The sequence below is a fragment of the Wasmannia auropunctata genome, unplaced genomic scaffold, assembly GCF_000956235.1.
Source record: "Wasmannia auropunctata unplaced genomic scaffold, wasmannia.A_1.0 LD336023.1, whole genome shotgun sequence".
NCBI classification, from domain to species: domain Eukaryota; kingdom Metazoa; phylum Arthropoda; class Insecta; order Hymenoptera; family Formicidae; genus Wasmannia; species Wasmannia auropunctata.
Window position 1 is genome coordinate 42,495 of NW_012026867.1, and position 16,029 is coordinate 58,523.

The 16,029-nt window shown below is 44.8% G+C and overlaps 4 protein-coding genes across 5 annotated transcripts; all 4 read left to right on the forward strand.

The window, feature by feature from the left end:
• Nucleotides 1–2,822, forward strand: LOC105453028. Its single transcript, XM_011694683.1, has 4 exons — nucleotides 1–89; nucleotides 264–569; nucleotides 911–1,441; nucleotides 1,538–2,822. Exons 2-4 carry the CDS (start codon nucleotides 529–531, stop codon nucleotides 2,820–2,822), a joined length of 1,857 nt encoding a protein of 618 aa, XP_011692985.1. The 5' UTR covers nucleotides 1–89; nucleotides 264–528.
• A 177-nt stretch (nucleotides 2,823–2,999) lies between these two features.
• Nucleotides 3,000–5,940, forward strand: LOC105452944. 2 transcript variants are annotated; one of them, XM_011694502.1, is made up of 3 exons: nucleotides 3,000–3,028; nucleotides 3,466–3,962; nucleotides 4,607–5,940. In XM_011694502.1, the coding sequence occupies exons 1-3, from the start codon at nucleotides 3,015–3,017 to the stop codon at nucleotides 5,851–5,853; spliced, it is 1,758 nt and encodes a 585-aa protein (XP_011692804.1). In that variant the 5' UTR covers nucleotides 3,000–3,014; the 3' UTR covers nucleotides 5,854–5,940. The 2 variants fall into 2 exon arrangements, with proteins under 2 accessions (XP_011692804.1, XP_011692805.1); XM_011694503.1 differs by having other exon boundaries at nucleotides 3,466–3,950.
• An 86-nt stretch (nucleotides 5,941–6,026) lies between these two features.
• Nucleotides 6,027–9,180, forward strand: LOC105452943. Its single transcript, XM_011694501.1, has 2 exons — nucleotides 6,027–7,578; nucleotides 7,664–9,180. The coding sequence occupies exons 1-2, from the start codon at nucleotides 6,465–6,467 to the stop codon at nucleotides 8,437–8,439; spliced, it is 1,890 nt and encodes a 629-aa protein (XP_011692803.1). The 5' UTR covers nucleotides 6,027–6,464; the 3' UTR covers nucleotides 8,440–9,180.
• Nucleotides 9,181–10,571: 1,391 nt separating this feature from the next.
• LOC105453029 (NAD kinase 2, mitochondrial-like) lies at nucleotides 10,572–14,627 on the forward strand. Its single transcript, XM_011694684.1, has 7 exons — nucleotides 10,572–10,830; nucleotides 10,951–10,995; nucleotides 11,867–12,095; nucleotides 12,300–12,623; nucleotides 13,835–13,919; nucleotides 13,989–14,247; nucleotides 14,390–14,627. The coding sequence occupies exons 1-7, from the start codon at nucleotides 10,572–10,574 to the stop codon at nucleotides 14,611–14,613; spliced, it is 1,425 nt and encodes a 474-aa protein (XP_011692986.1). The 3' UTR covers nucleotides 14,614–14,627.
• The last annotated feature ends 1,402 nt before the right edge of the window (nucleotides 14,628–16,029 follow it).

Genomic DNA, 16,029 nt, shown 5'->3' on the forward strand with positions numbered 1-16,029 from the left:
AAATAATGGAAAATTGCAACATTCGCGGAAAAAAATGTATTTCGCGGCATGCCAGAGCCACACTAACGCTCGTCGCTAAAATGGAGTAGGTACTCGGTTACACTGTCTAAATGTAAATTATTTTTTTTAAACAAATTTCTCGCATTTAGCATCGCGTCTCATGCATTAGACGCTTCGATCATGTATATTGTATAGAAACGAGATCATCATGTTAAAAATTTGATCGAGAAAATTTAAGTTTGACAATTTATTTTCTTTTCTAGCAAAGAGAAATCATTTTATTGTAGATTTTAAATTCTAAAAATCATGACAAAGCGAAAAAGAAAGGTAGTGAAGCGGATAGCATGTATGAAATAACGCGCACGTACGCGGCATATGCGTCGTGCATCAACAGAGCCCATTCGCTCCGTTGTTTCCGAAAGCCTCGCCAAGTAACCAAACTTTTCGACGTCAGGATCACGGCAACTAACCTTGCTAAATTCAAAATTTGACTAGTATATATTCCAATTCCGGTAAATTTGCATTTCAATGGCCCACTCGCCGGCAAACGAGATTCCATCTGCCGTCACGTAAGAGAGAACAATATAATTTCACGGTATAATGTGGCAATAATGCAGCAGCGTGGTACAATAGCGTACGGCAATCACTACTTAATTTAGCGCATACGACAATTACTACTTAATTATCGTGCATAAGCACGAGTATGCGTCGACACGCGATTTCACAATTCCGCGCTTCCGTCACAATTCGCTGTAGAGTTTCATTATTCATTCGCACTATTTCCAGTATCTGCGTTACAGATTTCGCAAATAATTATCACTCTGATTGTCCGATCGTCCGCTTATCGCGCAACAGCAATATTCAATATTATAACATAATATTATAATCCGCTTGCTCGTCGATTTTCCAGCTGCCATACTGAGCAGCTTATTCGACCGGAAGTCTCGACGGTCGAGCTACCGGCGGATCTGCCGCGAGGTGGAAACAAAAGTCGCAGATACGAAAATAGCCCACTTTTAAATTCCGACGCAACGTATAACGTCCGCGATTTCATAACGCAAGAAGACAACGAATCACTGGATAAAAGTTATGGAGACGGTTCGCCGAATGAAATATGCGCCTTTAAATTGGATCAGGGGAAGATTGATGAGCTCAGCGCGAACGATTATCACGCTGAAACGTGCGTATCTTCCAGCCGCGAAAGCGCAATACAAAAGGAATCTCGCAAGGAAACGGTCAAGAATGATGGCGCTCTCTCAAGGAACGAAGATGAATCTCGATGCAAATCGAATCGTAAGAGAAAAACACGTCGCAAGATGCCCGATGGAGTTGTCATTGATCTTAGCAATGATATTTATGGCATGTCCCGTGGCGGCATAAAAATCAGCGTTATTTCCATGTATAATCTGGTACCCGAAATGAAATTTATCGCAGTGCCCAAGTATGGATTTTATCTTTTAAATGCAACAGGCAAAGATATAGATATCTAAAGATTGTGCAAATTCTTTGAAAACCCCATGTACGCAAATTTTTTCAGGAAACGGCATTCAATGTGGAATCCCAATTCGAGAAACAAAATCGTCGATAATTCTATGCTGGCCGTGCTTTGTGCCGAAAGTAGCGACAAAATGAAGAAATCTCGGAGATCAACAAGACGCAAATACAAAAATTATTCGAAAGAATCAAAGAATGACATATTATATAGGAATGCCAGTACGACTGTCGACGCACCGAAAAAATTCGAAAATATATTAAACGGACGGGAGTTACATCCAGAAAGTAATACGCAGTCGCTTTGTACGCCCCACGAGATTCTTAACTCAACGCAATGCTGTCATCATAATGACACGATGGCTGATATTGATAACGCGCGATATCCGATATTGAACATAAAGCAAACATGTGACGACGTGAGGAAACGTATCGCGAACTACTGCAGCTGCTCGATTTTTAACGGCAAGCATCAAGAATATCATATTTGTGATCGGGAGGATTACAATACAGATGGTTCCGATTTCAATACGGAGATGCAAGCTGATTGGTCGGCCGAGTGCTTTCATCCTGAATGCGCCCGCGCGAGGGGATGTCGATGTTTCTATGACTCGAGTGAGTACGATCCCGATATAAATATGCAACGCGACCGTTGCCCCCTGATGTCGCAAACGGCAAGACTGTTCGAGAATTCCGCACTTTTGTGGAGGCATCAAAGGGAAGAGATCGGAGCGGACGAGCCCCGGACGGATATCGCGCCTGAATTCGCAACGGAAGCCGATGAATATTCTCCAGATGGAGTCGAACGGTGCAGGAATTGCGACGGGGAGAAAGGAAGCTCGACGGGCACAATCCGGAAACGCGCGGCTTCGAAGGCGAGCGTGCTCGCCGAGCCCGGCGGGAGCGTCGCCGATCTTCGCGATTCACGTTCCGCGGATGCGTCGCGATGTGAAATTGATACGCGTCCCGGAAAGCGCGGATGGTGGACGGCGACGACGGCGACGACAACGATGGCGGAGAGAGACGCCGATCGATCATATAAATCAAATTCGCTGAAAGCCGCCGACACGTGGGATGCACGCGCGCGGAGAGACAACTGTATCGGGCGACGTTGCGCAGGCCGCCGCGTTGTCGCGGAGCCGCCGTCGCGTCCCGACCAGCATCCCGGGAAAAAAGGCGGATCCGCCCGCGGAGTGGATTCGGAATGGAGACGGGGCTCCATTGAAACTGACGCCCAACAATTGGATTACAAATGGAAGAGAAGAATCGCGACCGTAGATGCCGGTACACGCGCCAGGGTGGATTTCAAAGGAAAACGTGATTCCAGGTGAGAGTCGATTTGAATGAGATATGGCCGCACGATAAAGGAACCGCGCGCCGTGTTTCCTCTCTCTTTCTCTTCGCATCTCTCTTTCTCTCGTCGTTACCTAACGTCGACTATGTCTCGCAGATATAAATCGGAAGAGGCGATTCATGTCCAATTGCGCGAAAGCGCGGAGATAAGGAAGCGCGAGAGCCTGGAAATGGTCGAAGCAACGTTAGTCCCCGCCTGATTTTGGCGTTGCAGTATACATCTACTTTCGATAAATAGAATTCTCTCTACTTTCCTCTCTCGGCTACATTGCCTTGGAAGTTGCTCTTGTATATCACAGAGTTCTCCTATCCTTATTTTATATAACATTTGTATATTTATGATACGCTTTCGTTGATATTTTTCTACGTGAAATAATATCTCGGGATTTAATGGAACATAATCTCGCTCCGCGAACTCGACACCATTCAAATATTTTCAAAATGTTAACAGCAATTTTTTATTACGTATTTTGAGCTTGCTATGTACAGAATTTAACAGATTTCTGTTGCATTTCCTTCCCCGATTCTCTAATCAATTCAAAATCGATTTTTCTTTCAAAGCGAAGTAAGTGAAGAGCACGTTAGAAAGCGTGTAGCAAAGTTTTCGCGCATGCTTCGCAGGTCACAAACGAGGAGCGACAATATAAACGCCAACGGCAAACGTCGCGAGACGCGCGATTACTCTCTTTGGACGAGTTCACAGTTGGGCAAAATTTGGTCGCAAGTGCACGACGCGTGCAAGAACGTCGTAAAGCTAGCTGCTACGAGCATCGGCCGTGTTGTGAGGGATGCACGTAAATCGGAACGCTCGCAGAGAAATCCCGTCGAAGTGGCTGACGCGACGCTCGTCGAGAGCGCGTCCTCGTGCGCCGGCAAAATATGCGGTGAAACGTGTCGTAAAAATTTAATGCGTCCGAGGAGCGGGGAAAAAACGAAGGCGCACCAGGAACGCGCAATCGGGGACGTGGGAAAATATCGCGGGGATACGGAGGCACCGATGCGGAAAAACTCGCGGGCCATTGCACCTTCTCGCCGCGATGTGCGGAGGCACGCGTATCAAAGCGCCGAAAAAGAGGAGAACGGGGAGTCTTGTGTGAATTACAGCGGTACGATTAATAGTGAGCAATCCTCTACGCATCTACCTGTTGCACTGACACAGTCATCGAAACTTGTATGTTTGACTTGTATTCTGACAAATAACACGCATTTGGGACAATTTAGAAAGTATATGCAATATTTTTCAAGAAAATATTATTTTTTGCAGAAACGACAACGCAACAACGAAACATTCGTTTTTTTTTTTTTAATCTTTCACTGCTTTTCAATTTTGTCGAGTTTTCGATTTTTCTGTCGTCTCTTTTGTATCTACATCTCTCCGAATACGTGAACCATAAATATTGTCCTGTAAAAAAAAATGTATTTTTTATTTCGGCTAAATGAAATCGAAAAATGATAGAGAAATTCTTTAATTTTATAAAAATAAATATAAACTTCCGCAGATTTGCGTTACGATAGAACGCAAATTAACAAATTCTGTTTTATTATTAACCTATGGTAATCTTTCTCTTTGAAAATTTCCAAATTTATACGCATTAAAGACAAAGGATGTTTATATTCAAATTTTACATTAACTTTTGCCTACGCGAGAATTTGCATTTAGATACGAATACTTGTGCAATATTCAATATCATAAAATATTCCCTCGTTTCTCGCGTATATAACTTTCTTGCCTTTGATACGGAAATAATAATTGCTCTTCTAGAGTATGAACGTGACAGGTATCAGGATATCGTAGAATTTCCGCCACGGAGTGAAACGTATAGCCGCGATGAGGAGGTACATTCTCAATCTCGTTCGAGTGAGTCCTTCGCGTATCACGAGAACTCCACGTACCCAGGACTTCGCAACAGAGGCGGCAGCGACGATAACCAAGACTTTGCGAGAGGCACCGTAGATGAGAAATCTGTGCAACGTATTTACGAAGATGCAGGATCCGTTAGGCCTCAAAATTTCATTTCCAAAAAATCGCAGCATGTGATCTGTTACGAATTGTCTGTAGTGTCTGTAACCACTGATCGCCAAGCGATTCGCGCGGACATGCCGGCTGCCTCGCGAAATAATCCGCACGAGCCTCAATCGGCGAGCATATCCTCTCCGGAAGATAACGAGGAGCGAGCGGAAAGATCCGCGGCGCCTGAACAAACGAGATCTCGCGACGAAACGAAAACGCGCGAGAGTATCGAGGACACGATCGGCGCGGAGACCGAAAGGAGCTTCACGCCGGCGATTGCGGATGCATCCTCGGCGGAAGCGAATCCCGCGGTTCACTCATCGCGAAACGATCCGGACGAACCGACAGCGTCGACTTCCAAATGGGAGACATCATCCGTTTCATTGGGAAAATCGCGAAAAAATCGTCCCGGTGGCAAATCGCCGTTCTGCGCGACAACGATGAAATTCTGGAGGAGGCGATTGCCCGTGGATAATAAGACCACCGCGCCTGTGCTTAAACGGAGCAGAAGGAGCATCGGAAGAAAGGAACTATCGAGCACTTACGGCAGCGGAGTGAAGATTATGCAAATAGAACCGTCTACTGTGCAAACCGCTCGAGAAGGCAATAAGAGGCGAGCCTACGTAAACATTCAAGTGCAAACACCTGACGCGATTGTTACGGGGATTTTATCGGAATTTATTCTCAGCGGCGAGAAGAGGAGGAGGGTGTTGATGAGCATAATGCTGCAATCGGAATCGGACGACGAGAAGGAAGCGGAAACGCAAACGTCATCAAACGACATTACTTCCGGAGAGATCAGCTATCCGGACAAGCGTCCGTGTTCGATCACGAAGACCGTGCAATGTTTCATGTGCGATAAGCCAGATTGTTACGAAATAAGGCAATCGGATAATTCGATCTCTTTAGAAGAGGCGTTAATCGCAGAGTATCCAGAAACGTCTGAATTAAACGATTATTTGGCGGAACGAAAAGCAGATGTTAAAATTCCCCCATGATTTATGTACATGTTTTGGAAACTTTCTTTATATAAATTTATATAAATTGCTCTCAATAGAGCAATTCATATAAATTAATATATCTATCGTAATGTAAATAATTATTTGATTAAAGCGACATTATTTAATAATTACTTTATTTAAACGGTAATATTGAAATTTACGCTTGTCAAATTTTTAGCGTACATCGATCGATTCAAGATATCGAGAAATTCGGAATTTCAGCTAATTTAACTAAATTTTAGTAACCTCACATTTTCACATGCACACACTCAAATTTATGTGTCTATTCCTGAATATGTCATATCAAAAATGTGTCCACCTTGTATCCGCACCTTGCCAAAATTCATATCCGAACTGAAACTTTAATTATTAATAGCAATGGAAACAAATAAGTTAATTATGGAATTCTCCTGAAAATTTTAAATGAAGTTGCACATTGCAAAATAATTTTTCTTATTCAGCATGAAGCAAAATTGCAATTTAGCCTGTTCAATATTAGCATATTCAATTAAGCATATTCAATATTAGCAATATTAATGCGGTGGAACTATGGTCTATAACATTAATATTATTATGCATATCGAATAAACATATTAAGCGTACCAAGCATGGCAAATAACAGAAACGAAATCGCTGGTTCTGACACAAACTGTTCTGAACGAAGAGATTGCTTCGATTGCTGCGATGATCCAAATGCAGCGAACGAAGCTTTACCATCGTCGAAAAGTCACAAGTTCTTCCGCAAGCTAATAAAGTGTTTAGTACGTTCTACTGAGCGGTTACGACAGATAAAAGAAGAAAAACTCAATATAAGAAGAAAGCAAAATGTCTGTACGCCGTGTAAATCTGAAGAAACTGCACATACTTCATTTTCATCGGTTGTAGACGACATAATTAAATTGGATGCAGAGACTGTCGCTAAGATCAAGCGAAAAATGATCGACGCAATTACCTCCACACGTCCCCATGAAGTTTTCGATAAAGTAACGCAGGAAAATCTCACAGGAAAGCATTTTGTTCACGGCGCATCTTATCGATATGCGGAATACGCGACGGAGTACGTGGATGACGCCGTACCGAAGAAGACGCGCGGCTGCGGTCCGCTGTGCATCGGGTCTCAAAGCGACACCGCGGATGGGCCTGACGCTTTTGCGAAAGCATGCGAAAAGAGGCGGCACGCGGATTCTGTTCTCGAGAAAATTGCAAAAATCGCTGCGGCTCTGACGGAGAAAGCACGTCACGATGCCGAGAAGGAGCAGCAGACGGCTTCGATTCTCGCGTCCGTGTCGACGAGGGCTGAGGTACCGCCTCTGCAGTTGGAGGAGACATTTGAGTGCACGATACCATTAATATCTTCGATCGTCCACGCGGAAGAAACGCCAACAGTCGCTGCCGCAGCGGTGGCGGCTGCTGCAGCGACTGTAATGCAGCGAGAGGATACGGGAGTAACGGCGTCTTCTTCAAGTCATATTTTGATAGGCTTGAATAAACAACTACCACTACCACTAGACATTGCTTCGGCTAACCGAATAACTCCAACGTTAAAATTAAGGATGACGCGTTCGGTATCGGTCATGTTTCCGGAAAATAATCTTCAAGATACCGCAGCTGCTGCTGCTGTTGTTGCTGAGAAAGAGGAAAGAGAAGAGGAAAAACCACTGAAGATAATTTCTCGACCATCAACCATTAGACCATTAGACCATATTGCTGCTGATATGACAAGTAATGCCGCTGATAATTTTATAATTCTATAAATACAAATTGTATTCCGTAGCTAAGAAATAATTTCAAATTTTTTTAAATTTAGATCAACTAACAGATCAACTAACAGATCAACTAACAGATCAACTAACAGATCAACTAACAGATCAACTAACAGATCAACTAACAGACACTCCAACTATTACTTTGAGACAAGAAGCTACTACCCCAAAAATTGGTATCATTGATTCCTCTATCGAAACTTCGCAATTATCTGATAAAAAATCAAAATATCGAGCTAAATATCGCATTCGTGCTGCAAAGAAATACGAAAACCCGAAATCCGAGTGTTACGCTTTTCCCACACCAGAAGTGATAAGATTTTTTAACAAATTCGAAGAACCGGTAACGGAAATGTATCGAGGTTGTCGAAGTGCTTCGGCGAGATGTCTACGGCCAACGAAATGCGAAGATTTAATACCGAGCAACGTCTATCTCGGAAAACATTGCGACATTTGGATCACCCCGTGCTCGCGGAATGAAGCTCCGCGAAACGCTATCTCGAGCCACGCTCGTTGCCGTCTCTCGCAAGATTCATGCGCGATCGAATACCGTACCAGCTGTCATACGCTGGATGACAGCCGCGCCAGCTGTCATACGCTGGTTGACAGCTGCGCCAGTTATTGTAACATGGACTGCGCAAAACGTGTAGTAACATTCGAAAATTTATGTAACGATACGTATTACAAGAGCGACGCAAAATATTGTTACTCGCATCTAAATAATATTGACAACGCTCGAACGGGATATTATTATTGGAATGACAGTTGTCCAGTATGGAACAACAATCAACACTGTGGGAGGGATCGATTATATTACTGAACAAAGGGAAATTTATATTTCGCGCATCCATGAACGCCGGAGCATTTGTAGCGATATAATTGATATTGACAATGGCAACGTATGATATTTAACTTTGCTGAATAATTCGGAATCAATCGTATCGGAGATATAGAATTAACGCGCCGCTTTTTATTGCTTAATGTATAATTTTTTATGAGATTTACAATACAGGTCCGAACGGTGATTTACTCTACGGGGACCGTGCAAATTAAAATGGATAAATACGCGACGTAATCTGTACCGCGGCCTGTGACGTGCGTCAATCCTAATTACGTTTCACACTACGTACTAATTTTAGTTATTAACCTGTATGTGCGAATAGCCGTAAAGTTTTGCATTCTGTCCAACGCGCATGCATATTAATAATTAAAATTAATAACGCGCTAAATATAGTTGCGATATACGCGCGACAGTCGACGCATTGATGCCGGATGACAAGAGAACGTATCATATACAATATATTAATGCGGACGAGAGTGATTATGTATTTGCAATGTTTGCACAGCAGTTTATATTAACTCATTATATTGTACGACTAGTTTATTAGAAATGCATGTACGAGCTGTTTATCGTTATTAGTTTATGGTTAGTCACTAGTGACGACAAATTGCTGCGGGAACGCATTTCGAGAAACGACAAAACCCGAAGAAAAAACGGTTCTGCATTGCAAGAAAACGCCTGTTATTGCCTAAAAAATTGCCAGTCGCAAAAGCACCGAAACAAACCGTCTGATCGTTTTTTCATTTGCTTGCGAAGCTACTTATTATAGCTGCTTGAAAAATATCTACGGACAAGAAACCGCCGCAGACGCGAGAAACCGTTACCGTTTTTCGCCAAGAGACGCCAAACAGTGTCGAAAAGAGCTTGCGGGCAGCCGGAGAACTTTACATCAACCAGAGTCCCGGCGGGGACGTCGTCGTATCCTTAAGCGGTCTCCGCGGTCGGCGATTGCGGCGGAAGGAATTTCGCCAAAGTTCGTTTTCTTGGGTAGCAAGCCCACCTGCCGGATGCAACGGCCGAAAGCTTGGTCCGGAAAGCGAAAGCATATCAACAGTGCGGCGGAGTTTCCTCGTTACTTATTCACGCGCGGTCGGGAAAGTACGTTAATTTGTTTTTGTTTTCAATAAAAATTAATTTTATTATGTATAAAGTAAGGGAAAATGAATAAGAGTAAAGTTTTCAATTAAAAGTTATTGTCCAAGAATTTACGACAGAATTTAGACAAAAAGACTTCTGATTATTTTTATATAATGTCTAATTATATTTATTTATCCGTATTATGGTAGATCTGTCATATGGTCAACCATTCGAAATGTGAGATTTGAAAGGATCTCACATCTTAAGCAGTCCTTACGCTCGAAGTACATCAAGTACGAAAACTTCGTCGAAGTTCGTGGCAATCTATACTCGCAAACTCTCTGGGTGGCCGATATAAGAGGAGAGTCGAAGCCACTCAGGGAACAAGTGCATCGTGTACCGCACGAGGTATATATAGCGTTAGGACATGCTTGCCGCTGTCATAAGCGTTCCGGTCGTATAACGGGATATAGCTTTATTCAGTGGCAAGACTTAACGTCGTCCTGGTGGGATGCATTAGACAGGCGGCGTCGGAAGATTTACTATTCAACTTCGACATCGTACGGTACGGAAACTTCGCCCGCGAGGCGAAGGAAGTGCGATATCCTTCGGCAGAAACGACGCACAGCATGCGCCGCCGCCTTTCACGCTAAGTACTGCATTCGAGAACGCTGATGTCGCCGACGACACTGGAGGTTGCCGGAACGGAGTTGCTCTACGGAGGCGACGATAATGACAACGTGGAAAGCGAGGAACTGACGGGAAGGCTGCTGCAACCGCCGCGCTGAATCGCGCGAAGTAACAGCGAGGAAACTTCGTAACGTCGGGCTTCGCGAAGACCATGAAGGCACCGACTTCCTCGATAGGGAAGAACCGAGGAGGGTGCGAAGGGTCCCATAATGCCCCTCTATCCGTCGCCTTATCACGCTAAGTTGATTAAACACAGGCGACAACACGCGTCCCCTTCCGTCACGTAACCCTCCTCCCCTCCCTCCACCCTCGGCTGTTGTTGTTACCGTTGTGCCTGTGTTACCATGTCCCGTCGTCCAGCTTGCAACCCGACCGTGGGCATCCACCTCTGGTCTGACCCACCTCCGTGCAATCTGCCGCCGTGTAATCCGCCGGCGTGTAAACCACCCTCGTGTAAACCGTCCCCGTGTAAATCACTGCCGTGTCCAGCGGCCTGTCCGCCGCCGCCGTTGTACGACACGTCTCCGTGTTCAACGTCTTTGGACCGTCCAATTCCGACCAAGGATCCAGCCCCGTGTTCCACAGACAACTCCGTGCTCGATAGTCCCATGCCATTCGCGTGAAACACGCGCGTTGCTCGCGATGAAAGACGGGACTACGTCAATGACGGTGAAAGGGCTGCTCGTTAATTTGGCTAAAGTTAAACGTGGATTGTTACTGCAGAGAGAGAGAGAGAGAGAGAGAGAGAGAGAGAGATCTTCCTTGCAAGTGAGTTATGCGATTTAACAATCTCATCCTTGTAACATGCAATGCTTTACACTGCTTGTTCACAGCATAGTTATAATGTAACTTTATTTGGAATTTGATTACACGTTTATAATAATGTTACATCTGGGATTATGTTTCCTGTTTTTTTCTCGGTCGAGTTAATTTCAATATATTATATATTTCATTAATAATATTTTAACTTTATTATTTACTAATTTGTTAATATTACTAATTGTGCTAGTTTATGCTAAATTATACTTATTATCCAATTACCTTTCCCGGATATTATTCCAGAATAATTTTCTTTATTTATCTCTCTCTGTATAATATGCATGTAGAAATGTTACAGTATCACGTAATGTACGCTTAAGTTTTGCTAATACATTGAATGTAAATGCTTGATCTACAAAAGTGCTCCTTGCGGAGGATGTCGCGGTCAATCATGCGGAAAGACCGATATATATATAGTTGCAGCAAGTTCCAGTAACGAAATGGGGGGCTGCTTGCCCGAGAAACATCGGTGGAATGCTGCGGCGTTGGAAATTCGAGCTGCGGAGGATGCAGCTAATGATTCACCGCTTTAAAGATTCCACGCTCTTATACAATAATAAATAAAACAGTCCCCCCCCCCTCAATGCAATCAAATAAATTGATCGTTTCCGAAAACGCGCGATTTATTCGATTAAGCGGGATTTTTTTCCCGATTTGCCGTAAACCGTCGATATTTTCTCAAAGCCAATGACAATTGCCATAACCTAACGTAAACTTAAATTAATCTGGATTAACGTCATTCAACAGCGACATATATATAATAAAATTATCACGTGAAACCTTAAGGATATAAATATGAGACTGTTAAATTGTTTACTAGACAATTGGCACTGGCCGAAACGCGTGCTCGGCATCTCGAAACTATCCGCTTTCGAGTTTCTTAAAACCGCACATCCTGGTTTATCGAATAATCAGCTACTGAATCGGTTGAGAAAACAAAGTATAGAACCCGACGAGATCCTCGCGGAGCATCATCGGCAGCTCGCCTGCGAGAAAGAACTTGCGCGCATTCTACGTAATCTCGACGTCAGTTATCGGATTATGAAAAGGTAATGTACTTTATGAACGAGTTACTTTGTAAGTTAACGAACCTGCCGTTACCGTGGGGCTTTTTCTTCTCCCGAAGTAGAAAATCCACGACATAATTTTCCCGAAGGTCGATGCTCCAATTTACGACGGATTTAATCGCAAACAATATTGTTAGTGGAATTATTAGATTCAAGGGATGATTTATATCTGTGATTGAAATACAGAATAGACGACGCGAGTAGATGCGTAGATTGGACCGATCTGGTGATCGCAATCGGCGGAGACGGCACCTTTCTCTTGGCCTCGAAGCTGATAACGAGCAACAACACGCCGATATTCGGCATCAATCCGCATCCCGGAAGTAATACTTTCACCCTGCCGATTGAGTATAGGGCGGACATCGAAAGGATATTTGAGAAATTGCGTGCGGGGGACTACACTGTATTAATGAGAAGTCGCATACGTACAATAATGACAGGAGAAGGGCTTTATCGACAGCCCTTTCACTTGCACGAAAAGGGTCGCATGCAAGGCGAAAAGAGAGTCGAGTGAGTAGATTGACCTCTAATTTAGTGCAAACGATTAACATAATTTTTTCCGCTCAACATAAACCGGCGTATTTGGCCAAGAAAAACTTGAATCTAAAAACATTTTTTCTCTTAAAGGAAAATCCCATATCATAACGTTATTTATCTCGCTTTTCTTGCGCAAGATTCACATTTTATCTAAAATTTCTCAGTACTTCTCTCGGAGATGCAGTCGTCATTTTCACTTAAACTCGCGGAAGCGAGTTGGGGAGTTATAGTATAATAGTATTAATAAATCAGGCGTGTGCCAAAGCGAATGGGACCGAATGAAGCGAGAAACGACTTACGAGACACTCCGGGCGTCTCTCCCTTATTCGCGAATACCTGAAAAGGAAGTTCCTTCAGAATGGCATTAATGTAACACAAAAAGATAAGGGCTTGAATGCTTTTTGATAGTCGGATAATGGTTTTGCGAGCTGCACGGCTGCATAGCGAAACGAGCGGAAACAAGGTTGACAGGGTGGAGACGCGCGCACGTTCGCCGCCGCCGCCGCGTGCGGGAAATCGTCGCGAGAAATGTACCGTATAATTCCGTTAGCCCGCGTGTAGATATAGAGAAACATTAAAGCGCCCGGTCGCGCGCGAGAAACTGACGTTCCGCGCTAAACTTTTATTTACCGGCCACTCCCACTGCGCAGTCTAAAGTTGAAATAAGCAGCTGGGTATCGCCGACCCTCCTGCGCCTTCGCGAGGACGCTGCAGTGCGTCTTCATTGCCCGGCCCAGCCCGGCCGGGTCCTCTCTTCTCACAACCGAAGTTTCCGAACTACAGCTTATGCGCGTTATAACTTCGGTAGTTATAACTTGTAAATTACAAGGCCCCGCGTAGTTACGACTTGCACAAGGAGGCCGTAACTTCTGAATTCGCGCGAATTTTACGGGGGTGTGACGCGACGCGATGCGGCGCGATGCGGAGCTCTTCTTAAAACTCGTATCTATCGTATTAACCGGGGAGGAGAAAAAAGAAACTCTCGAAAAGGACTAGTTCGACGATTAAATTTAATTTTGACATTTCCGACGGGAAACAATTTAACCGTCGCACACTTGATATTCCATTACGTCTCTCCATGTAATCTCTCTTTCTCTCGCGAACTCGCTCTCCCGTCCCATTAATTCCTTTCGAGTTTCGCGACGTCTCTCCAAAGGCGCGCTAAACAAATGAAATCTTCGCAGCGCACTCATGAGATCCACTCAGAGGAAAATAGCGGATGCCCTGCAGCCCCGCCGGAGAGTTTTACCTTGGCTGGCATTAAACGAGGTTACATCTGACGTAAAGCGTTTCTACGCCGGTGCCGATCGATAACCGCTCATCACGCGCGCTTTCCAGGTGTTTATGGGCGAATGTTTGGCGTCGAGACCGATCATCCTGGCGATTCAGACCGACGAAGGGAAGATGGTCGAGATCCGATCTTCGGGTATCTGCGTCTGCACGGGCTCAGGCTCTCGGTCCTGGTTCAAGACGATGAATTTGCAGACTGCCGAAACCGTGCGAACGCTCGCAGCCATGGCAATTGGCAGGCAACTCGACGAGAAAGAAATCTGCAAGGTGTTGTACAAGTATCACAGTAACCTTCTGTTTCCGCCAGGTAACAAACTACAAAATCGAAATGTCCTTCGAATCTTCAGTGACATTTCTTCGAGTAGTCATTGAAGATTAACGATGATTGACCAGGTTGACTTAAAAATATTAAGCTGTGATTACTGCGACACGGAACGTTTGCGTTACAGAAAATTTAAAAATGGCGTGTATGATACACGAGATGTGTCGAAGTTCGCTCTGGCCGACTTTTATTTCGGACAGGCGAATGTGTTGCAGAATCAAAGTCAGGTCGATGGGCTTTGATGCCGGCCTCGTTATAGATGGCAGCGTGTCTCTACCCTTCAACGATGGTAGTACCGCGTCCTTCGAGATCCGGCCTGAACACTCACTGAGAAATATTATCTTGCAATAAATATCCCATGCAGTCATTGTAACTTTATCTCCTATTGTTAATTTCTTTCCTTGTCGCGATAGCTCAATTGTACAAAAGGCTCTTTTAACTCGGTTGTCAATCGGAAAAAGGCAAAAGGGTAACTTCTTTCAGCAGCACGCCGTGCTGAATCTCGGATGACGTAAGACCGACACGGACTAAAAGACCCTCTCGAGCCTGTAGATTTATTGTTACGCTCGGTAACGAGCCCGGATACATTTTGTTTTCAACGGCGAAAGAAGCGGGCCACTCTCTTTCTCCGGGCCGACGACTTACAAAGTGAGACCCCTCGCGATCCCGTCGTTTCCTTCTTTAGTATCGAACGAGCCTCGCCCCGGACTTCCATTAACCCCCGTAATTTCGGTTTTCGCCGAAACCGCAGACACTCCTCGCGCTCGCCCCGTTGTACCTATCTCGATGTTTCACAGAGAGCGTGCACACGTGCGCCCACCTATCTACCTATCCAGCTTCCGTCTAAGTGCACCCCCGTTACGCTCGGAGCAAAAGTTGTGGGCGCACGAAACACGAGATACCGCACAAAGCCCTTAGGTGGCCAGGTGGGCGCCGACGTTTTCGGGTGCAGCGTCGCGTAAAGTAGTGGTAAAAGAGTTGCGGGGACGTAAAAGTCGTGACCCCCCCCCCTTTCCCCCTCCCCCACGTCCGCTCCACGTACCCGAAAACTTTAGTTTCACTGAGACCGAGACGACCGTCTTTCGCCAATTGCACCTCCGAAGAATTTCAACAGCAGTATTTCTCAATCGTTCGTATCACCCGTATAAATAGCGGCTTACGCCGAGACGAAAAGGAATCGAAATCCTTTTAGACTCGGTCTGTCCATCGGAGGGAAGTCGAAGTTTCGACTTCTCTCTCTCTCTCTCTCTCTCTCTCTTTCTCTACGATTATTTCTACGTGAACGACTGTTCTGAAATTTCGAGTGCCGAGAAATGCAATTCATTAAACGTTTCCTACTCTGTATACTTTTATATTTATGTGAGTCCATCCTCGGTATAATTTTACTTTCTTCAGCAATTATATAGTTATCACGAGCACACGCCTCGGGTGCGAGGAAAAGACACGATATTAAACGGTCTGAGTGAGTTTCCGCCAATCGGATTTCGGTGAACGGCCGAGCCGTGATTCTCATTAATCCTTGCGAAAGCCCCAATCTGTAAGAACAATGGTCATCCCAGACAGCCCCATGGAGGAACAAACAAATGTACGGGCAACCGGGAATAACGGGCCGGCCTTTGTACCTGGTAATTGAACGTCGATGTCTTCCATCGAAGTTTTCGATGGCGTCATCTCGACGAAAATTAGACGAAACGGCCACATAAAAGTACCACCGCGAATTTTATAGTATTCCCGACTATTGTCCGCGGACGGGGCGAAGGAAGGGAG

Coding starts and splice junctions, on each gene's coding strand:
- LOC105453028 (XM_011694683.1), top strand. CDS start 529: ATGGCCCACTCGCCGGCAAACGAGATTCCATCTGCCGTCAC. Junction 570..910: donor GAGATTCCATCTGCCGTCAC/GTAAGAGAGAAC, acceptor TCGATTTTCCAG/CTGCCATACTGAGCAGCTTA. Junction 1,442..1,537: donor AAATTTATCGCAGTGCCCAA/GTATGGATTTTA, acceptor AAATTTTTTCAG/GAAACGGCATTCAATGTGGA.
- LOC105452944 (XM_011694502.1), top strand. Junction 3,963..4,606: donor TTACAGCGGTACGATTAATA/GTGAGCAATCCT, acceptor TTGCTCTTCTAG/AGTATGAACGTGACAGGTAT.
- LOC105452943 (XM_011694501.1), top strand. CDS start 6,465: ATGGCAAATAACAGAAACGAAATCGCTGGTTCTGACACAAACTGTTCT. Junction 7,579..7,663: donor TATTGCTGCTGATATGACAA/GTAATGCCGCTG, acceptor TTTTAAATTTAG/ATCAACTAACAGATCAACTA.
- LOC105453029 (XM_011694684.1), top strand. CDS start 10,572: ATGTCCCGTCGTCCAGCTTGCAACCCGACCGTGGGCATCCACCTCTGG. Junction 10,996..11,866: donor GAGAGAGATCTTCCTTGCAA/GTGAGTTATGCG, acceptor ATTGTTTACTAG/ACAATTGGCACTGGCCGAAA. Junction 13,920..13,988: donor CTTGGCTGGCATTAAACGAG/GTTACATCTGAC, acceptor CGCGCTTTCCAG/GTGTTTATGGGCGAATGTTT.